The 24,200-nt window shown below is 41.4% G+C and overlaps 1 protein-coding gene across 1 annotated transcript in view; it reads left to right on the top strand.

The window, feature by feature from the left end:
* The first annotated feature begins 1,048 nt into the window (after nucleotides 1–1,048).
* PFD1 (PREFOLDIN 1) overlaps nucleotides 1,049–24,200 on the top strand; it is a 47,351-nt gene continuing 24,199 nt past the window's right edge. Inside the window, exons 1-3 of the mRNA XM_087688982.1 lie at nucleotides 1,049–1,203; nucleotides 1,287–1,340; nucleotides 13,894–13,999. Coding sequence (XP_087545108.1) covers nucleotides 1,174–1,203; nucleotides 1,287–1,340; nucleotides 13,894–13,999 — 190 coding nt within the window. The 5' untranslated portion in view covers nucleotides 1,049–1,173. The remainder of the gene's footprint in view (nucleotides 1,204–1,286; nucleotides 1,341–13,893; nucleotides 14,000–24,200) is intronic.

The raw sequence follows: 24,200 nt of genomic DNA on the forward strand, positions 1-24,200 counted from the left end.
GGCAGATTGCAATTTCATTTAATAAAAAAGGGGCCCCCATGTGGCCTACATCCTATTTGGAAAACCATTTTTAGACGACAACTATTTAGAAAATAGTTTTCAGTTGACCATGCTCATGTGAAGATGTCCATTTTATAATCATTAAGCTGGCCACCAAAATAGAGGAAGCTAGTAGTTTGTTAATGAAATAGTAGTTAGAGGGTTGTGCAAAGAGAGCATTCCTAGATTTTTGGGTACAAACAATAAAATTTTACTTGGGTAGAGATTTTGTGCTAGGTGATTTTGTAAACAATTTTGCTCCTCACGATTTCTTTATAGCAAAAATATGCTCCTAACAATCTCTTAGCATCCATGTGAGTAGTAATTCAAAATAATGACATAGTTGTGGAGCACACAATTTTGGTAGCATTATGTTTTAAAAATCAACAATTTTTTTGAATGGTAGTTCTTGATTGGTTTACTAAAAGACAAATGAAGAGCAATTGAAGTAGAGAATTCAAAGAGTTAGTCGAAATTGAGGCACAATACCACAGAGGTGCGAGTTGGTCACATGCTGTGTTTTCATTCATGTAGGCTTCATTTGGAGAGAGAGAGAGAGAGAGAGAGAGAGAGAGAGAGAGAGAGAGAGAGAGAGAGAGAGAGAGAGAGAGAGAGAGAGAGAGAGAGAGAGAGAGAGAGAGAGAGAGAGAGAGAGAGAGAGAGAGAGAGAGCATGAAAGTCTAGGAAATCACATGTAGCCCTTTTGATGTCCTCTACGGTTAGAAATGGAGATTGCACCATCTTTTTAGGCTTGCATGCAAGCACGCCCGTGGCAGAGGAGCATAGAATGTGGCGACAATATCTTGAGAGTGCAGATCTCACAACATTCCTTCTTCCCCAAATTTGGGTAAGAATAACCAGTACTTTACTGATGTGCTATATTAAACAAAGGGTTTTCATTGGGAAACTCAGGCTTGTGGGTTCTTGCAACGAACAAGGTGTTTTGGAATAACCGGAAACCGGTCCATGTGACCTGGAGCGGTTTCTGGTATTTTCAAAAAACACCTTCGAAACCCCCCTTCAAAAACAATCATGCGAACACCTACCGTCGGTATTCGCATTTGAAGTGTCATGGCACAATAGTAAGACATCCTATTAAGGTGTCCTGATCGCCAACCTTGCCAAGACTCATCCATGGCGGGAACTTCAGAGATCAACAAGGAGGTATGCCATGCGACGTCCGTTCTCTTCTGCACGCTTCTAGGAGTTTCCTTTGAGCTTGCGTGTGATTTTCTTTCGGTGCACAGGCTTTCATGGAGCTTCAATCAAGGCTGGTCGAAACGAGCAGCAAGCTTAAGCAGGTGCGTGTAGCAATCATTTCTCGTTTTGCTTAATCTGCCTAACATGTTGTTTATTCTCTCGATCACGGATCGCACCAGCATTTTCCATCAGGTACAGTGTCTTGGCAGAAGCCAGAAAATCTATTTTCCAACCTGAATGCTGCGGAAAACGGTCTAATAGATTGTAGGGATACACAGGTCATGCCCGTTTGGTTTCTTACGAACATGTATGAAGGCTAGTGGATATGCTCGCGGTCACTCATTTGGGTAACATAGATGCACCTTATGTATTACCCTTGAAGGTCACTCATTTAGGTCACATAGATGCACTTTATGTGTTAAATCGAGAGTAACTGTCAGAATATGCTTCAGAAATTTCAATTTCGAGATAGAATTGGGCATACGCTAACTCACATAATGGATGGTTGAATCCCTTAGAGGCTTGAGCACAAGCCAACCCAGATAAAGACAACATAGCACCGTTGTCCTATTTCTTGTGGTTGTTACTAAGGTCGTTCTTTCAAAAGCATGTTGCTTTTGATGCAGTTTTAGATTCATCATAAAGAACATTTGACTCGTCTAACTCAAATTGAGGCTTATAGATAGGAGATGATTGTACATGACACATGTCTGCTTAACACCCCCTTTTAGATATTGGATGTGGTAGAAGACCAAAGCACAATGGAATAGATTTGAGGGTGGCAGGTGGAGTGTCACTGTTGATGAAGTATGTTGATGAAGAATACCAACCAAGGACGAGTGCCCCCTTTCCAAATGAAAGCTTGCTTCAATAGGAGACCACCATAGTCCAATGGAAGTGGAGAAACCTTGAATGGATCACTCTAGAAAACTCTAGTTGGGACTTCAGAATGGGTAGGCCATGCCTCTAACCCAATTGAGAAACAATAGCAAGGAGCTATCAAAGGCATTGTAACCTCTCAAAGAAAAATAATAGGGATCAAGGGCCATGTAAAAGATGTGCAAGTAAGAGGGGATGGTGGTTGGATCACAAATGAAAGAGGAGGCCACATGAAAAAAAGGTTTACTATAGATTGTAATCCCTAAAGAATCTCATGGTCTTGGGGATTCCTCTTTGAAACACAAAGGGCCAAGGAATCCATAGCTGCATCATTGATATTTTTCCCCTTTGGAAGGGATGTGGGTACAAGGAAACCATAAGAGGAGATGATGGGGGAATGGGATAAACCCTATGGGATGGGTGATGCACAATTGGGTACAAGTGTGGTAATGGAAATTTGCTTCGGAGAGCCCTTCACGATGGAAGGGAAATGGAGCTTGTATAGTCCCCTCTTGTATCCACCTATGTCAAGAATGGCTCATGAAGAAGAATCCTCAATGAAGATGGATTGCTCAATGAAGATAACTTGAGGACTGACTCTTGTAATGCCATTAATTGAGAGGAGATGGAAGCCTAAGTGTGGAACATATAGGACTTTCGAAATAGACTTGATAGACAATCAAGCAACAAAGGCAAGGTTTCAACACCACAAATAGGTACTGATGAAATGTCACCTCTAGTAACTATACTCAAAGACGAACAGAGATTCTCAAGCCATTCTCCTTGAGGAGTCGCATGATGACTTGATGTATTGTTGTTGATGAGCCAAGGCCTCTTTGAAGACGAGACAATGGAAGAAGGCTTCATCTCATGGATGTGAAGCAACATTGATTCATGAGTAATACTTGGTATAGATTGAAAAATAGAGGTATAGGGGAGTTTCAATATAGCTCCTCCTTTTGCTTTCAGATGAAGGTCAAGATACTTCTTTCAACAGTGTCGCTTTGGATGTGAGGTCTTCCCACAGTGAAGGCACTTGGGATATCCTTTGCACTTCCCCTTTGAATTTGTATTAGAGTTTGAAGATGATTCCGCTTGCTTAGATTTCTTCTTCTTCTCTATCTTTTTCTTCTCTTGTTCTTTACTTGAAGATGATGTTGCAAAGGCACAACTTTGTGCATTGGCTCTGCTAGAATTTCTCTCCTTATGATGTGCATCTTGCTCAAGCACTATCGGTGTCATGAGGATATGTATTTTTGAAACTTCACTTAACATGTGGTATAGGTACTTGGTGGTATCTGGTACGAGTTGTTGGCCTAGGTCATTCTCCCGTTTGATTCAAATTGAGGCTCATAGATAGGAGATGATTGTGCATGACACATGATTTCTAACACCCCTCAGATCTTGGATGTGGTTGAAGGCCAAAGAAGATGAAATGGATCCAAGGGTGGCAGAACAAGTGCTAAGTGCCAATGTTGATAAGGTCTGTCAATGAAGAAGCTCTTCACGATTTTGGAAATTTCCCTTTGAAACATAAGGTGCAAGGGAATCCATAGGTGCATCATCAATATCATCCCCCTCTAAAAGGGATGGGAGGTACGAGAGAACCATTAGAGGAGATGGTGGGGGATGGGATGGAACTTGTGGAAAGGATGGTGGGGAGTGGGATGGAACCTATGGAAAGGATGGTGCACAATGGAAATGGGTGCGGCTAGGGAAGATTGCCTTGGAGGACCGTGTATATGAAAGGGGGATGGAGCTTGCATAGCCCCCTCTCTTGCCAATTGGTTGCTAAAATGGCTCTCGAAAAAGAATCCTCTATTAAGATGACTTGGTTGGTGAAGGCAACTCGAGTACTAAGTCTAGTAAGGCCCTAAATTGAGAGGAGTGGAAAGATCAAGTTCAAAACATGTAGGACTTGCAAAACAAAGCTTGATGGACAATCATGTAATAGTGGCAAAGTGCCAACACCACGAGTAGGCACAAAAAAATGTCACCAAGAATGACTATACCCTTTGATGGATAAAGATCCTCCCTTAAATCTCCTTGAGGAGTCATCTGACTAGAAGCACCGCTATCAATAACCCAAGGCCTCACTATAGAAGTTGATGAAGAAGGCTCCTCCATCCCATAGATTTGAAGGAACATAGACTCATTTATAACAGCTAGTGAGGAAGTGGAGGAGGGCTTAGATGTTTTAGCTCCATCCATTGCTCTCAAACGTAGGTTAAGGGTATTTCTTCCAACACTTCTCCTCGAGATGAGTACACTTTCCACAGTGTGGGCATTGAGGCTTCTTTGAATCTATGTTAGAGCCCGAGGAAGACTCCGAATTTTTAACTTGTTTTTTCTTCTTGTTCTTAGCTTTCTTGTCCTTCTTGTTACTCCCTCCCGAACTCGTAGTAAAAGCATCAGTAAGGTTGGATCCATTGGGACCAGTCTCGTCAAGCTGTTGTTCATGGTGCAAAACAAGCGAAGAAAGCTCTTTCCATAGAAGAGTTTCTCAAACCCTGGAGGCAAGCAAGCTAGAGTATAAGACATCATACTTGTTGGGAGATGGCAACCGAGTAATGAGAATCACCGCCATGTCCTTTGACGAGATTGTCGTGACAGTGGGCAAAGGTCTTCTAATGGTAGAGAGAAGAGAACTTCGTTCACACCTTTGCTACGGTTTGAAGTTTTCACACATGCACGAGGACAGAACCTTATAGAATCATGAAGAGGAAAGATTACGTTTTAGAATTGAGCTGATCCTAAAGGGTTGCTTGGTCCATCATAGAACCAATGCAGGAATCCTCCTCTAGATGGGGGGATTGGGGTAGTAACAAAGTCCCATAAGTTGAAGTCGTCAAGTATACACTCCACTTTGTATAACCAAAGGTAGTAATTTGCATCATCAAGTAGATCTTCTTTGGGAAGAGAAGGAAGTACAGGCACTTGAATAGAATGTGCCATCATGGCTATGCAAGGACATGCAGTACGAGCCTTGTGAGAAACACGCAGAGAAGCAGGGGGTGGAGAAGGGGGCTCCGATCTACTTGATCTATCAGAGCAAGAATGAGGCTCTAAATGTGAGCTTCGCAACGGTCTAACTGATGGGACTGCCTATTGAAGAAAGATTGAACGATCTCCTCATCTGAGTTATCAAACTTGTCAAAATGGTACTCCATAACTCTACAAATAGACCTGCAAACAGACAAAAAATTCTTGCATTTTAATGTTGGGCTGCCGTAATAGAGGGAAAATCAGCTACACCCTTTGAAAGGAGTTGTAGTTGCCTTGCACATCTTGTAGACAGCCCGAACAAGGTAGAAAATTTGTGTTCTTTGCAACAGATCTGCTTCAAATAGCAAGCTGAGTACGGTCTTCTCTTTGTAGAACCTCTGAGTCCTTACTTTGGCGATGATACTATGTGATTGTGCGCAATGGAAGAGGAAATACGACCATGGAGAGAGAAGGGAAGAGAAAAACTGCAATGAAAGAAGAGAGTGGAAGAGGAAAATCTCCATTGAACTCCAAAAAAATGGTGAATACAAAGAGGACTGATCAGAGTCTGCATGCAGCCCAAGGTGTTAGTGAGGGCACTAGCTTAGGCTGATGATGGAAGGTAGCACCAAAAGATGGAGGAGGATCCTTGAATGCCAAAGAGTGCTGAAACCTACAGAAGATAATGACCAGCCAACTGAGGGTAGGTTGTATATGCAGCCAAATCTGGAAAAAACTGCCCAGGCCATGCATTTATTGCTGAACGACCTGCATTAAATAATGCAGAAAATGCTAGTGCAAAAAGAAAATGCAGATTGTTCCATCTGGCTAGTGTGAACTCAATCCAAACCATTAAAAAAGAAATGCATAGGCTGGAAAATAACTTAGCTAGCATGAACACACCTAAACTGACTAAAAAAGAAGTGCATGCTCTAAATAGAGTTGTCTCCTCCATCAAAATGAAGGGAGAAGCTTGAGTGGAAGAAGTTCAAGCAGAAGAAAGAGAGATGCGAGCTATGGAGGATGGAGCAAGAGAGCAAGAGAAAGACATAAGATGTGGGAACTCCGATAGTCACAATGTGTGACTGGTCTTCCCTTATTCAATAATCACCAAAAGAATAAAGAATAAAGTGATAGTGATGGGCTCATGTCACCTGTAATGTACAAGTGTGCAGTCACGGTTTCTGAAGTAAATATAGGGTAGTGTAGGCAGAGTCACCTTTACCTCCAACAACCTTCCACTTAAAAGGCGTCCATCATCTTCCTAAGGAAGGCAAAATGTTCCGTTGAGAGACTTTTAGTGGGCAAATCTGCAAGATTGTTGTTAGTCGAGATCTTGGCAAGCTCAACAGACTTATCCTCTTCCATCTTTTTGATGAAGTGATAGTGTATCTCAATGTGCTTTGTCTTTAGGAAGATCGGATTCTTGGCCAATTGAGCACTCATAGAATCTGAATGCAATGTAGGAGTAATAGTAATGACAAGGTTTGCCACTAGACAGCCTAACGATAGAATCTCCTTGCAAGCCTTAGTGGCTACAACATACTCTATGAAACCAACCTTCCTTCCGTGGATGGGTGGTAATTCCTTGATTACAACTTAGTTACAGTAGTAACATTTATTACAAAACTGAGAAATGCAAAATAGCGTATAATCTTGGACAATGGATACCTTGTTGGCCCCAAAACTGGCACTCCTTTTGATATTTCTTTAACTTAATTGAAGAAGTTGATGTACGATGTGATTCTTCCAATCCCTTTTGGTATTCCAACTCCCCTTGCTGTCCAAAATGACTAGCAAGTCTTCAATCTGATTTGCCCCTTGATTTGACCAGTCAATTGGTCTTCACCCGCTTTGATGGAGATGGAAAATGCCCCAAATTCATTGATTTGCTAGTCCCTCCACTTGAATTTGACTAAAAAACAACTTAAGCTGTGTTGAATCCAAGTCCTAGAGCTTTTAATTTTTGGCACGCTTCTCGACGCTGTTGCTAAACCCTAATTTTTGCTATAGATTAGGGTTTACACTAGAGAAATCTGAAATTTCTCAGCCTCTAGTGATCTCAATGCTGTAATCTTTGCAGCCAGGCTATAGAACAACTGGGAGATGAGAGAGAATACTGAGGAGAGAGAAAATTCAGACTTTCTTCGCGAAGAATTGAAGAAAATCAATCATTTATTGCTGTTGCCCTGTCTCAACAGCTTATAGATGCGAAGAATTGAAGGAAATCAGTCATTTACTATTGCTGCTCTGTCTCAACCGCCTATAGATGCTGTCACCTATTGTTGATTGGTCTTCTCTTGCCCTGACTGTCTTAGGTGGTCCTCCAATATGCTGCAAATCGGACCAACATCATCTCCTTCCTCTCGTTTGCAAGCTGAATATACTAAAATGTCTCTCTCTAGTCTCTAAAGACGTTTTTCACTCTTGCATGGGCATTTTTGATAAGTGGCAGCCTTCCGAAATGGTTTTTCGAGCATTATCCATAGTTAAATATTAATTTTCAGTCTTTAAATAGTAAAAATTAATCTAATAATTATTTAAGTGCATTGAAAAATAATCCAACTGGCCAGAAATTAAATTGGCTAGACAACTTCCATTTGCGAGTGTCTCTATACTATCTTTGATCATCAAATTATTGTTAGGTACCATTAAATACTACTTCTTTAGTGTCACCAACAATTGATACTTATGGCCAAATGAATGACCTAGACCAACACTTGGCACCAGATACCACCAAGTACCTGTGCGGCATAACTTAGAGCAAGTTTTGCCTTTGACATCCCGTGATTTCCTTGGGTTTCGGACTCGTAGATTTACTCTAAACCCAGTTACACCTCACATGTGAACATTTACTTAATCTTGTGATTAAAAATTAATCCACATGTTAAGTGAGGTTTCAAAAATACACGTCCTCATGACACTCTACTTCAATAGTAAATAAGGCTTTGCAGTTTTGCACCTCGGATATCTATTAAACAACACCTCCAACAAAAGCGAAGACATATTGAGAGGTGGACTTTCTACTATTTGCATTTCTTGCATAGTCGGAGTCAGTGTAACCCACAATTGTAGTATCTTGGCTACCATAGCAAATTCACATATTTGTAGTGCCTTTTAGGTACCTCATGATACCCTTCATGGCGTCCCAATATTGCTAGCCAAGTGTAGCCATATAGCGTGCCACAACTCCCACTCCAAATGCTATGTTAGGGCAAGTGGCTATCACTACATACATAAAACTGTCCACTGCAGATGCATAAGGAATCTTGTTTATCTTAGCCTTTTGCTCATTTGACTGGGAACAATTGGCGTCAGTGACCCTCACATGAAAAGGTAAAGGATAGCCAATAGGCTTAATATCTTGCATATAAAATCGCTCAAGCATCTTCTGTATGTATGCTTGCTGTGATAGGTAAAGGAGTCCGTGAGAGTGATTGCACGTGATACGTATACCAAGAATATGTGAGGCCTACCTGATATCCTCCATCTCAAAGCTCTTCTTGAGTTGAGTTTTCAAAGCATCCATCTCACCACAAGCTCTCCTAGCAATCAAAATATCATCGACATAAATAATAAGGCTACCATCACGAGTCTTCTTCGTGCATAAACACGGATCCATATCACTGCGAGTATATCCTTGCTAATGCATGAAAGTATCGAACTTATAGTATCATTCCCTAGGTGTCTACTTAAGATCATAAAGACTCTTTCTCAACTTGCATACTAGGTGTGCCTTGCCCTTTTCCATAGAGCCCTTAGGTTGTTGTATACAGATATCCTCATACAAGTCCCTATGCAAAAAAGCTCTTTTCACATCCATCTAATAAAGATCCAGATCCAACTATGCAACCAATGCCAAAAACCAATTGTAGGATAGTCATTTTGACTATAGGAGAGAAGACTTCATTGATGTCAGCACCATGCTCTTGTTTAAAACCCTTAGCAACCGGTCTAGCCTTATATGTTAGCTTGGGCGTTTAGGGGTACTCTTTAACTTGTACACCTATTTACATGGTAATATGTGTTTTCCTCTGGGCAAATGAATCAAATTTCATGTATGGTTTTTTTTGTAGTGAATCATACTTTGATTGCATGGTGTAAAGAAAAATACCCTGACATAGAAACATAAACAGAAACCGTACAACAAAGCACATATTGATAAAAAGAACACAGTTAGGGTTAGGGTTAGAGTAACTCAGAGACAATGAACATAATGAATAAATGAAATGATATGACTACTAATAATACGATGCTTATGCAGCAAACACACTATGCAGTGAATGAATATTGGACCTCGAACTCCTTTATCTCTAGGATCAGGGTAGGGTAATGAGTTGGAGAGAGTGTTGTTCTCCGAACGGATCCCGAATTGCAGCAAGACAGCCTCTGGATGTCGAACACCAGCAAACGCAGCAGTGGGAAGCTGGTTCTGATGCAAACAGTAGTGAGGAGAGAGAAAGACTAAAAATGGAGCCTGCAGGAGAGAGAAAGATTGGAAACGCAGGCAGGACAGCCTGCAGGAGAGAGAAAGATTGAAACGATTGTAGACAGGAGAGAGAAAACTGTCAAGGCGGCAGCTGGAGCCTGCAAACACAGCAGTTTGCTGGCGTGGCAAGTTGTACGACAGCAATGCAGATGAATAACAGCCAGTTGCCAGGCAGAAACAACAACAATCAGCGTGTGGAGGGCTTGAAACAGGCGCCAGACTGTAGGGAACAGTGATGGACAGCAAGGGCTGAGATGTCCTCCGTGACCGGGGTGTGGGCAGCAAGCTGGTAACACCTGAAACTTGCAAAAACGAGATTGTAAAAGAGTGGAGGACTGGCTGCCAATTTATAGAAAATTAGGGTTCTAGATCCTCTCCCACTTAACTTTCTCGATCCGCTCCCCGTTTTAGGGTTTTGGCTAAAATAAGCCTAAAATAAGCATGATTTCTTAGCACAACACATGGCCCTCTCCCAAGAGTGACTATTATCTTTGTGCAGTCTTCTCATAAGTAAGGCTTATCAGAATTTGTCACCATAACATGGTCCATGGAGGGTGCAAACCGATTAGGCTGACAGCAGTTGGTTGCCTCATTTATTTATGCAACACAAGGCCATATATATAGTTTGCAGTTTCAGCCTTGAGCAGATATATGCATAGCTCACACATGTCACATTGGCAAGCTGTGAAGTATATTTTTTGTTATTTGCAGGGCACTAGAACTCTTGGATTGCTTTATGCTAAGAGGGGGATGTTGCAATTACATGCTTACAATGATTCAGATTGGGCTGGTGATTTTGATTCTCGTCACTCTACCAGTGGTAATTGTTTATTTCTTGGCTCTTTTTGCATTTCTTAGCTTAGTAAGAAACAATCCATTGTTGCCACATCGTCTTGTGAAGCTGAGTACAAGGCAACTTTCATTACTACATTTGAATGTGTATGGTCGAGATGTTTGTTGGCTGATCTTGATGTATTTGTCACGGAGCCTACTCATTTGTTTATTGACAACTAGAGTGCCATTATAGTGGAATGGAACCTAGTGTTTCATGCACGCGCGAAACACATCGAGATACAATATTACTTTGTTAGAGAGAGACTACATACAAGGGATATCAGCCTTGTCTATTGTCCTACCAACAAGAATGTGGCAGACATCTTTACCAAAGCTTTTACTTGCGACAAATTTGAAGCATTCCGCAATGCTTTAAATTTGATCCTCCTTTGGTGGATGACCCTTGTATGCTGATCACCTATCGTTCGAGGGGGGTTTATTGGGTTTTACTCACACCCACGCTCACATGAGAGTGTCAGTGATCCGCATGTAGGACATTGGGGCACTTTTTACTCTTCGTAAGAGGGGGCTTTTTCCCCAGTCACTTTTATTTTCATTTGTGTATTTACGTTACACATTTTGGTCACTCACTACACAATACACACATTTGTGTGTGAACACACTTTAAGTAACTTTCACAACCCTAAAGTCTAAGGGTTGCACTTTGTATTTTGTACTTAGACTTGACATTCTATTATGCAAATTGTCGTTCTGTGACCACTCTCTCTCTCTATCAGTCGTGCTCACTTCTTTCTGCTCCATTGTTGTACTTCGATCTTACAGGAGTTTCAAATCTAGGCATATTAGCACACATGGCAGTATGAAAAGTGTCCCATGACTCAGGAAGTGTCGCAAGCAGGAATAAGGGAGGGAGATTTGTTCTTAAACTCAATGCCGTGCGAAGTCAATTGGCTGAAAATCGAATGAAACTCATATTCAAATATGCGGACACACTAGTCTCTCCCTTCATGTGAAGGTCCATAAGATGTTTCAACCAATACATCTGTGAAGCAGGACTTCGCTTGCCATAGAGTTTGCATATCTTTTCTCATAATTGTCAAGCATTATTCTTAGGTGCCACAATATTGAAATAAACTTGTTCAGACAATGACAAAATAAGAGTGGATTTACATAGCTCATCCAACTCATCCCAAGTATCTTGATCAATGCGTTTGGGCTACACTCTTGGTTTTCAAAGGCCGAACCTACTTCTTTTGAACTAGTGCGTGCCATATTTGCATCTCCCAATAGGTGGAATTAGTGCCATCAAGCTTTTCAATATTGAAAATAGCACTATCATTTGAAGAACCAGTCATAATGATAAGATACCAAAGCAAAACTCAAGAGTACATGCTGCTGTAAATGACTTCAGAACAGGCCCAAAACTCAGCCAAAGCAAGGGCAAAACAAGGGGGATAATCAAAATAGAGAGTTGTCCACTAATTGCAAGTAACAGATTGTCAAATCCAAGTATGTGCTCTCATAAAGAATGCTGAAAATTGTAATTACAGCGTTGCTGTAATAAATGCAGTAGTATGGCAAGAACCAATTTTGGGCAATTGATCAAGGAAAGCAAGCTTCCATTGCTAGAAATATCCAGGAACAATTGGGATATGTAAAAGCAACCAGCAATGAATAGGCATACAACTAGTACCAAGATTTGCCACAATCTCAATGTGTCAGTAAACCATACATCCAATAGGCATAGACGTCATGCGTGTAGATCTCAAGGATAACAAAAGAGAGCTGCCAAATGCTCAATGGATTGAGCAGAGAGTAACGAAGCTCAATACATAATTAATACTCATGTATACATCATTGACATCATGTTGACAGATAAGTACCGGGTCCAAATCCTGTACACCGAAAGAACTTCAAGCTCAAGTGCATAACATCCAAAGCTCAATGCAAGTGCAAGTGACAAGTAGCTCCCACTGAAACAAAGCCGAATGCCAACTGAGCAAGAAAAAGTGCAATGACATCCGAGCATCCAAGATATATCAAGTACATAGCCGGGAGCATAAACCACAAGAACTCTTCAAGCTCGTAACTGTGTAAGCCACTGTAGCAACCAAAGCATGTAACCAAAGTTTCAAGACATCAAATGTCGCTCAAATGCAAAGCTCAAATGTCATCATAAACACAGCATCAATGCTAGGCATCAAGACATCCAAATAGTATACCCGTATATCATCAAATGGTTGTAGGCATAAACTGTCTTAGACAAGTGCTTGCTGCCTTGTTTGTTACAATAGTGAATATCTTTGTATAATCTGAGCTATTTCATCCCAAAACAGCCCACAAAGCATCTCAAGATATCACCCAAGCATCTACCAATGATCCCAACATCAATACATGAAGTGTATGAGCAATAAGGAATCCCAACCACTGAAGAGATGCTGCCCCAGATCTGTATACAGCAGGTCTGCTTTATATTCACAGCAATGGCTGAAGGTATACACCTCCAAAGTGTGCCCAAGGGGAACCAAGAATTCCAAGAAGGGTGCCCAATGTATTGTCAAGTATCTAGGAGGTCAAACAGTGACCAATGGCTGAAGCTAATGTTGAAGAAGCTCCTCAAATGGTTGGCTTTGATACCAGCTGAAGGGAGAAGCTCGAGTGGCAGCAGGGGCAAACGGAAGCAAGAGAGATGTGAGCAAGAGAGCAAGAGAGCAAGAGAAAGAGACAAGATGTGGGAACTCCAATAGTCACAATGTGTGATTGGCCTTTCCTTATTCAATAGTCACTGAAAGAATAAAGAAGAAAGTGATAGTGATGGGTGTCCGCTACTTGCAATCTACAGGTGTGCAGTCATGATGCGTGAAGTAAATACAAGGTAGTGTAGGCACAAGCACCTTTACCCCCAACACAAAACATGTAACAAGGTCAAAGCTCCTAATGTCTTTGTGCAACTCCATTGAGACTCACAGGTAGGAGATAATGGTGCATGACACACGATTGCTAACACTTTCTTGCCCCAAAATATTTAAACATTTTGTGGTACAAGGCAACGATTCATTAGACTGGCCAGTCTAGATGCACCATATTGTGCTTTGTTTATATTTTTTAGTACCTTTTCATGGGAGTTTGTAGCCCTTGGGAATTAGGAGGATTTCCTCCTTCAAAGCAAAAGGTTACCTAGCTAGACTATCACAATGCAACTATTGCATGGGTGCACATGCTACTTCAAGGATTGATCATGTTTATAGAATTTTGATGTGAAAATTTAATTTTAATATGGGGTTGACAATGGTGATAACTTGTTTATCATCTCATGTGAATCACGTATAGCACCACCTTTGACTTGGCACTAAAATGCTAAAATTAATGTAGAATTTGACTTGGAATGTATTTTGGCAATGAAACTTTATGCTACTTCATTGGGTACAACTGATTTACATATTCTTTTTGCTCATGGCATTGAACTTACTGAAAACATGAATTTTGCTCATATTTGGATATTTTAGGTACAAATGCAAATTCGAGGGAAGGAAGCTGAGAAAAAGCGCACACTACTTACCTTAGAAGAGCTTGAACACTTACCTGATGAGACAAATAGTTATAAATCTGTCGGTATATTTACTTTGACTTTTACTCCTTTGTGTGATATTTTTGTATTCTGAAATATTTGCTCGAGATATTGTTATGAAAAGTAAACTTTCATCAAGTAAGAGAATCACAAATCGTTACTTTACAATGTGTAAAGAATTCTCAACCAAATCTCCTTATGAAGAAGTGAGAAGACTACATCATGATCTGAAGTTTTTTAGAGGAACTTGCTCTCTGTTTTTGCAAGCTTGATTACCACAAATTTCTTTTTTCTTAATATAAAGTGTTGCCAACTATATTACTCAATTTCAATCAAAGAAGTACACGGTCTCAACAATACAGTTGCATTTGGTCTGTGGATGTATCCATACTGCATTATTCATCTAGTCTAGTTGTATCCGCATGATCCGTATTGATCCATATTGTTAGTACTAACAAAAAGGTTTGAACTTTTTGGGGTGGAGCATTTGATTTTGCTGGAGCTTCAAAAGGCATCTTTTTACCCATTTGTTGGCTACATTTTTGATTGTTTGAATTGTAGGGCTTGCTAGTCTCTTCTTAGAGAGGACTCTTCAGACTTGTCTCTCACATCTCAAGCTCTCAAGCTCTTGTCTTCCTCTCTTCTCTTTTTTGGTAGAAACAGGTGTGGCTAATTATATTAATGAGAAGAAAATATAATGAAGTAAAAATGCTCAATAGTCTAGTTGGAGCTACATGCAAATCGAGCCACATCACATATATACAAGGCCTCTCAAAGAGGTCTAGGGCGATGGGCGAAATAAGCCATAATGGAGGATTGTAACACCATGGGGGTTTATTGTCTTATAGGGTGAGAAACATATTACAACAATCCCAAGTGTGAAAGAACTATTGCCAAAGCTCTCGTGGATGCTGAGAGTTCTCGTGATGCTGCTCCCAATGACCTCTTAGGGAGTGAATGAGGGATATTGAGAGCTCCACCAAAGTCGCATACACCAATAGGCTCTCACTGTTGAAGACCAATAAGCAGTGGGTCTTCTAGATATGCCACATTGTGAGGCTGCCAATAATCTCTTACACTTCAGATCATGACACATTGTGCTCCAGTACCTGCCAGCTAGACAATACCTCGAGGCCCCCAACTACACTTGAGCCAGCTTCGATGATGAAGATTGTGTGATGCATCTTTACCTTGTAGAATAGGTGATGTCCTTGACTAATAGACTACTCGCATAAAGCACCCATGTGAAACACTCAAGGTTGGGCTTTGCTTGATGGACTACCCTTCAAGCTCCTCTCCAAACCAACTATGCAGCCTAACAAGACCATAGACAATGCTTTAGAGTCTCTAGGTGCTATTGTGGCCAACATTGATAGACTCATCCCGTTGCATATCAACCAACTAGTTGCCAAATGGTAGACCCCCATGTGTGACTACAGATAGGAAGTATGAGACCCTCTTTGGCCACTAGCTATCCAATAGGTGTCCCTGGAAAATGTTTCAGCAGTTGTTCGTCAACCAGCAGTAGCTCAGCCTGCAACCAGCAGCAGCTGATGTGCAACTCAGCCTATCTGTTCACTCCTGCTAGCATATTGGAAGCGTCACCAGCTCTCTCTCTCCACTCACCCCTACTGCTCTAGGTTCGCAAGGCTACACCCTTGTCGCAACAGCCCTATTTGTGTGGACTGTCCTGTCTGCCTGCACGGCATGTTCAGTCTTGCTTGCCTACCTGCGTGGCACATGCTGCATGTTGTGCATGGCCGCTGGCAACTTGTGTGGCACAACGACCTCTTTAGCCATCATGCCTTTGTTTGACTAATGACGTTTGCTAATTTCGAGATTGTTCAAATAGTTGCGACTTGTTCCAATCATTGCCTTGTTGTGGTTTTCATCTTGATAGCCATGTTACTCTTTTTCGCCACATTTGCAGTGACCGCCTCACACATGCCATGCTTGCAACGATTCAGCTCCACAAAGTCAACTCAACCAGAGGGCTTTGTTAGCGTGCAACTTCCTCCTAAGCACAAATTTGAGCTGTTTCAATGTAGATATCAAATTTAACCCCCATTTCTTCTAGAAATTTGGGGCTTTTTGCTAAAAGGCCTTTATTTCATCGAAAATTTTAGGGATCTTTAGTTTGTGCAAAATTTCTCCAAATTTCTTTATTGAAAATTGGGGGTTTTTGCATTGGAGCCACAATTTCATCAAATTTCACCACAGAAATCTAGGGTTTTCGTGAAATTCGTACAAATTCACTGATATTGAGGCTTAATTCATTATCCTATGTGACATTTAGGGACAATGGAACGGACTTTACATCGAATTCTCAACATCCTCTTCTACATTTAGCTTTGATATTGTCATTTGAGCCATAAAATTTGAGTTTTTTAATCTCTCTTGCTTGTGAGTAGAGTGTGTGTGTGCATGTAGCCGAGCATTGACCCAACAATTGGAAGTGTTATTGAGGAGTGCAAAAAGCACATAGCAAGTGAAAAGAGGAAGCGATTATGATTATGTCTGAAAATTCGACGTGAATGAAGAAGGTGTAGTTTGGCCCCACCTAGTGGTGCAAGTAGGTGGGCTTTACCACCCCTTCATTTGTGGACCACAAAGATCCCCACCTCTAGGGGATAGTGGCAGCTCATCGTCACCCCTTTAAAGAGGTTGTGGTTGTGAAGGATGTAGCAGTATACATGGCCCACTTGGGCATATGTCCATCTTATGTGTTTTTGGTGTGAGGCTCTTATGATCCTTCTCAACATGTGCTGTGTTTATCCTCAATGATATTTGGGGACATTGGAACTGCCTTTGCATCAAAATCTCAACATCCTCTTCAACATTCAACTTCGATATCATCATTCAAGTCGTAAATTGTGAGTTTTTAAATATTTCTTTTGCTTATGAGTGATGTGTGTGTGTTTAGCCGAGCATTGACCCAACAATTGGAAATGTTATTGAGAAGTGTAGAAAGAGCATGGCAAGTGAAAATAGGAAGCAATCAATCATGACCATGGCTGAAAATTCAGCCAATGTGAAGGATGGAGTAGCACACATGGCCCACTTGCGCATACGTGCATCTTATGTGTTTTTGGTGCGATGCTCTTATGATCCTTCTCAGCATGTGCATTGTTTATCCCTAGTGGAAGCCAAGGATATATAATGCTTTGAGAGTGATGTTTCTAAGCACATCACTTCCTTCAGTTAGTTGTTTGTCTCACTTTAGGATGTATTGAAAGGGGGGTCAGTCATTTGTCAAATAATGTTTTCTATACAATAAAAGGCATTGGGAAAATTCCTCCTATTGCAATGAATGGGGCTACCATCATGCTTAGAGATGTATTGTATGTGCTTGGTATGAAAAAAAACTTGCTTTTGTTTTCAGCCATTGCATGTGTTGTATTCACAATTAAATTTCACATGGATAGATGCAATGTGGATGGCTGTAGTGATGTTGAAGACCTTGTGGTCACGAATATGTTATGCAATGGTCTCTACTAGCTTGACATGCATAAGAGGAGAGCATTTGAAGATCCATTAGTTGTGGATGGCAAGGTCATGGATGGCACTAGGTTATAGCATGCTCGGTTTTGTAACCGATCAAAAGGGGGTCCATCGTTTGTGCAAATAATGCTTCCTCTACAATAATAGGCATTTGGCAAATTCCTCGTATCTTAGTGAATGGGACTACTATTATGCTTAGAGATGTATTGTATGTGCTTGGCACCAGTTTCGACCATTACAAGGTTATGGATGACGCCACATATGGCATGCTCGGTTTGGTCACCTTAATTATGCCAACTTGTTCGTCTTAGAAGCAAGGAAATGGTGCTAGATCTCCCTCCAGTGAAAGCACTAGTGAATGATGTATATGAGAGTTGCATGTTGGGGAACATAGTTGTTTTTAGACGCGTCTGAAATGAATTTCAGACGTCTGTAAACGTCTGAAAAACAGACGTCTGAAAACCCCATATCAGACTTGACGTTTGTGGTCGCCTTTATCTGCCGACTCTTTCCCTAGATCCAGGCAGTTCGAAACACACACTCCTGAGGAATCGTGATTGAAAATGACTGAACTCAGCCTGAGGAACTCCACAAACTGTGGGAAACACAGCTCTCTACTTGGAAATACTGTTGCCTGACGTACTTAGTTGATGAGTAAATTTAATGAATGATGAAGATGATGAGTAGATTAGTTGATGACAGATGAATCATGAATCATGATATATGATGTGACTCTATTATGCAGTTTTCAGTTTTGCTTTTGGTTGTGTATTTTTCTCATATTTTGTTAAGAATATGTTAAAAAATTAGGGTCACGTATGATTCAGGTCTAGGGTCTGAATCATACTCGTTTCATTCTTTCATACGCGTTTGCGTTTGACGTTTGATTCACGTATGGAAAAACTATGTTGGGGAATATGCATTGTCTCTCTTTTTCACAAAGCGGATCTATGCGTATAAGTAAAAAGTTACAGCTTGTGCATAGTGATGGTGTGGTCCCATGGGCACCCATCCATTGAGGGATACTTGTGTAAAGAAATGCTTGAATACAAAACATAAACATAAATATATGGCAAAACAAAAAGCGATAACAATAGAATTCAAATGTGAAGAGTAACTCGAAGATAATGAAGATAGAGGAATGAAGATTGAATAATACTACCATGAGGACATGTATTTTTAAAACCTCACTTAACATGTGGATTAATTTTTAACCGCATGGTTAAGTAAATGTTACACATGTGAGGTGTAATTGGAGTTAGAGTAAATTTACGAGCTCGGGACGCGAGGAAATCACAGGATGTCAAAGGCAAAATTTAAGTTATATCGCATAGGTACTTGGTGGTATTTGGTGCCAGTTGTTGACCTAGGTCATTCATTTGGTCATAAATGTAAGTTGGTGACACTAGAGAAGTGACGTTTAATGGTACCTAACACCAATCTGATGGTTAAAGATGACGCAGAGACGCTCCGGAATGGAAGTTGTTTAGCCAATTTAATTATTGGCTAGTCAGATTATTTTTCACGGCATTGAAATAATTATTATATTAATTTTCAATATTTAAAGATTGGAAATTAATATTTAGTCATGGATAATGCTGGAAAAGCCATTTGGGAAGGTTACTAAAAAATGCCCATGCAAGATTGACAAACGTCTTTAGAGGTTGGAGAGAGGCATTTTAGTGTATTCAGCCCTTGCAAGAGAGGGAGAAGATGCTTATGAATCAATAAGAGGATTTATTGGATCTATAGGACCAATGAAGCCATCAACAATTAGACTAACCCTAAGGCCAAATGAGAATGCCAAAGTTATTTGAGATAAACTGAAAATGATACTACTTGGTATCTAGGGCAGAGGGTGTATTGTTGCTGCATCACCTTAGGTAGAGGAGCTTAGAGGGGCTTTGAGCCAGTAAATCCCTCAATGCCTTATAGTAGGGATGCTGAGCTTTGTGATTACTATTGTTGATTAGGGACAGATGACCTTTAATGCTAGTAAAGCTGTAGAATAACCTTGAGGGGTTGGGAGTCCTTACAAGGGATTGAGATGCCTTCACAGAAGTCAAGATCCTTGTAGGGGTCATAATAAAAGATTGAACCTTAATTAAAAGGAACTTCTTTTCTTTTTGATTATTTATGTCTCGTGTCTAAATTACATGCAATGGACCTTGTGTAATATGTGATAATAAAAGAAAGCTGCATTTATATGTCCTCATAGTTTGGTAGCATATTTTGCTAATTAGATGACTAAAACAAACCCGTTGAGGATAGTGGGAGGCCTTGATCTTAATAATTGAGAGCCAAGTACTTAGGATAAAGGGAAGGGCACAGATGCAAGTCATGAGCTAGCGGAGATGAAGACGGAGCTAGCCAAATTACAAGAAATGATAATATGACCAACACGCCCTCACGTCCAATGCATGTATTCTGGCAGAAACCACTTACCAGCTGAGTGTCAGGATCCAAGGTCCCGATACTCCGCTTGGCTCCAACCACGGTAGGTTTGGTCACGATGTCATGCACTATAGACTACCGAGGAGACTCCCGTACTCACAACCATACGGACAGCCTTATCTAGCGAATATGCTACAAAACCTTTCAGGAGGGGAGTCCCATTGGCTCTCTCGACGCCTAATGACGCCAAACCAGTCATTCCTAGGATGGAGATAAACTCCACAGGCATACCTAGACCACCTGGACCCTACATAACCCATCCACTGAGTGACGCTCTAGTTCATTATATGGAGAAGCCAAACAACGAAGAGCCTTATGTGCACCCCAATGTATTGTATGATGAAGTGGGCAATGCAATCCTTATGGATTACCGACCTGTACCGGTAATGGCGTTGGGTAGAGGTAGAGACAAAGGCTTTGGAGGGCAAACCTAACAACCAATCTCGTGTTGGACTTGTGGACATCTAGGGACATATCTCCTCACACTAACTCGAACGGGAGCAGGCTAAAAGGCCGATCTTAGATGCCTAGAGTGTGGAATCACTCACTTGTTTGCCAAATGTCCTAGACGAAGACCACCCTCTAGTGCAACAAATGAGCAATCTATACCATTGAGGCTGTTTGGAGTTGAGACATTTAACGGAGAGGACACACCGATCCCATTGCATGTCATAACCCACACGCAGACAAAGCAGACCGCATATCATTGCCAGGGACCAATAACTTAGATTGAGCCTCAATCGACAAAAAAAAAAGCCGTAGGCGAAGGAAAAAGAGAGCTGACGCTAAGGTCACGCTAAAAATGGAGGGTGCCATGACACTACCTACTGGAAAAAAGGTGACGGATGTAGAAGCAGAGAGGTTGGCTCCAAAGATGGCCGAGAAGGGAAGTGCAAAGGTGGGGGAGTACTCCAACCCGAAGCACCAACTCGATGCCATCAAAAAGGTCAGAGAGTGGATAAAAGAAGACCAGGAGCACCTAAAGGATGCTGAGCCCATATTGGAAGATGTGATCGATGATCTCTCGAGCGTAAGCACACCAGCCTCGCCTCCACGACCAAAGTTTACGATCAAAGTCGAAGGATGTGGTTGTACCACAAGCAGTGCTGCTTAAATAGAGCCTATACACTACGGACTAGCAAACCAGTCAGGGCCATTGGCCAAGAAACATAGAATTGGAAGAGAGGCAAACAGCCACCAACGACCTCCTCACCACGCTAGTGACCATCCCAATGACTCTAAGCTTAGGAGATCTACTTAGGTAGCATCTGACGCTGTGGCAAGAACTGAAGTAGTGGGTTAAAGGACCAATGAAGCAAGGGGCAATTGATTTACGCAATCATGACACGGTAACTCAGATACCCAGTCTGACGCTGCACTTGGTGCCCAAGTCTTTGTATGTCAGTGCTTTTTGGGAAGGCACCGAAAGACATGCAGTCTTATTGGTCCTAGCCTTGGGAGACACCACGAGAAAGGGAATTGTAGATACGGGAGCAGGAGTTAGTGTGCTGAACCACGTGGTACTCCAGGATTGGGGTAACCCGCTTGTTGAGAATGCTAGGTTCAATGTCACCCTAGTCAATGGAATGAAATAGCTTCATTTGAATGCCAAAACCTTCATTTGAAGCTCGCAAAGATGCTAATGAAATGAAATAGCTAGCACTTATGGGGCAAGGAATGCAAATGCAAGGCCATCATGGAAGTGCCAATCCAATGGATTTTGGACAGTCAGCGGCATGCATACTATGATGGGGTAGCCAGGATATTTTGGTTGAAGCACGCTTTTTCATGCAATGGTTGGACAAGGACCGCATACGGGAATGTATGGCACAAATCCCTATGGCATACAGCAATCAATGCATGGTGCGCAAGGCCCAATGTTTTTGGGTATGGTTGGAAATATGCAAAGCCCTATGTATGGCAGCATTGGCTTGATGCTCGGGGCACAAAGTAGCATGTTTGGTACTGCATTTGTATCCCCGAATGCTTATGGGGCTCAAGGAATGAATGCTGGTCATACAAATACTCCGTTTGGCGTTGGTTTTGATGTAAATTCAGCAAATGCACCCTTTTTGCAGCAGCTAGTGTATGACAACTTGACACCCAAAGGGGCAGGAAAAGACTATGATGAGGGTGAAAAAGCAGTGAAGTTTGAATCCTTCAGTGGTGTGCAAGACATGCTGAAAGCTTTGACTTTCATTCAATAGTTTGATGCAACCTATTCAGGGGGAAACTTCACCGAGTCCTTGAAGATTTGAAAAGGAACCACTTTTTTGAAAGGAAATGTGCATGAGATCCACAACTTCTTAGGTTTATGTTCTTACTACAAGAAGTATGTACGCGGGTTTGTTGAAATTGCATCTCCATTGCGTGCCTTGTAGAAGAAGGATATGCCATTTAGATGGACAGTAGTAGAAATTCCAGCATTTGAAAAGTTGAAGAAAAAGATGACTTCAAATCTTGTGCTTGTGTTGCCCGATCTAAGGAAGTCATTCATAGTTCAATGTGATGCATGTGGTAACAACATTGGGGCTGTTCTTATGCAAGCCGGCCAAGTTGTGGCTTATGAGAGCCGAATTCTCCACGGTGCAGAAAAGAATTTGCAGGTCTATGAGAAAGAGCTCTTGGCTGTAATTCATGCAATGTCTATGTGGAAACATTATTTGATTTTACAGTGCAGATAGATCATTAAACTTTGAGGTACTTTCTGACGCAAACAAAGTTGTCAAAGAAGCATATGAGATGGGTAAACTTTCTCTCTATGTTTCATTTTCAGATTGTACATATTGATGGTAAAAAGAATGTTGTGGCTGATGCACTGTCACATAAGCCACGAATTTCAGCTGTCAGCATGGTTTATCACACTAAGTTGGATGCCATGAAAGAGCAATATGTTGATGATTTGGACTTTGCTAATGTTTATGATCAGCTTTGCAACGGCCAAAGGCATGGACACTTTGTGCTAAGAGATGGGTTTCTGATGATGCATGGATGACTATGTGTTACAAAGCAATTAAGGCCTAGAGTTATCACTGAAAGTCATGCTCCTCTGTATGTAGGACACAGAGGTTTTGATGCCACAGTCAAGGCAGTGGAGCATTTCTTTTATTGGCTAGCTTTGAGGCATGATGTAGAACAATTTGTTAAGACATGCATCGTATGCCAGAAGGTAAAGCATGATAGGCAAAAGATGCTGGGTTTGTTGCAGCCCTTGCTTATTCCAAATAGGCCGTGGCAGAGCATTACAATGGACTTTATTTTTGAGCTTCCTAAGACACTACATGGAATGATGGGATATGGACTATCTGAAACCAGCCTTTCTTCTTGGAATGGGTGGTGATAACTTGATTTAAGAGTTAATTACAGCAATAAATAAATGCACATAAAATGAAATACACACTTTACCATAACATTCTTAGACAGTAGACACCTTGATGGCCCCAAAATTGGCGCCCCTTGCGATATTTCTTTAGCTTTCATTCAATTGGAAGGAGTACAACTTGAGATTCTTCAATCTCCTCCTGCTAACCAATTGCTCTTGCTGTCATAAATGTCCAGCAAGCCTTTTAGGTCATTTGCCCCTTGTTTCACCTAGGACTTCTTCTCCAATTTGACCCTTGGCTGGCCAAATGCTGCCCCAAATCAATTCGGGATGGGCTGGCTCCTGAAATCCCTTGATAATCTTCAATTATCAGCTGTGCTGATTTCAGTCCCTTGAGCCTTCAATCTCTGGCACGGATCCCAAGGTGGCTGCTAAACCCTAATTTCTGTTGTGAATTAGGGTTTACTGCAGAAATTACAGATCAGCCCACCAAAAATGGCTGAGATCTCCTCCAAATGGCTGAGAATGGCTGAGCATATGCCGAAGGAGATGAGAGAATGCTGTAGAGAGGAAATTTTGAGATTTGTCGCGAAGAACTGATCAAATTCAGCTGATGCTCTGTTGTATCAGCCCCAAACGGATGCACCAACAACAATGGGAGCATCAGAGACTGTGATCTTCAGGAAAAAGTGCATCAACAGCAATTATCAGCTTCCCAAGGTCAAGAATATGCAATCTCCATCACCAAAATGGTCTCCAATGGCTGGGAATTGGCCCCAAAAGCTGGCAGCAACAGCCCAATACCTCCTTCCAACAGCTCCAAAATGAAAAAACGAGATTTCCCTCTCCCTTCAGCCCTATTTAGTCTTTCCCCCACTTGCATGGGAAAGTTTTGCCAAGTGGCAGCTTTCTTAATTCATTTTCAGCAATTTCCAGCCATTTGATTAATTTTCAGAATTAATTAATTC

The sequence above is a fragment of the Lygodium microphyllum genome, chromosome 12 (genome assembly GCF_053477565.2).
Source record: "Lygodium microphyllum isolate KBCC chromosome 12, Lygodium_microphyllum_v1.1.10, whole genome shotgun sequence".
NCBI classification, from domain to species: domain Eukaryota; kingdom Viridiplantae; phylum Streptophyta; class Polypodiopsida; order Schizaeales; family Lygodiaceae; genus Lygodium; species Lygodium microphyllum.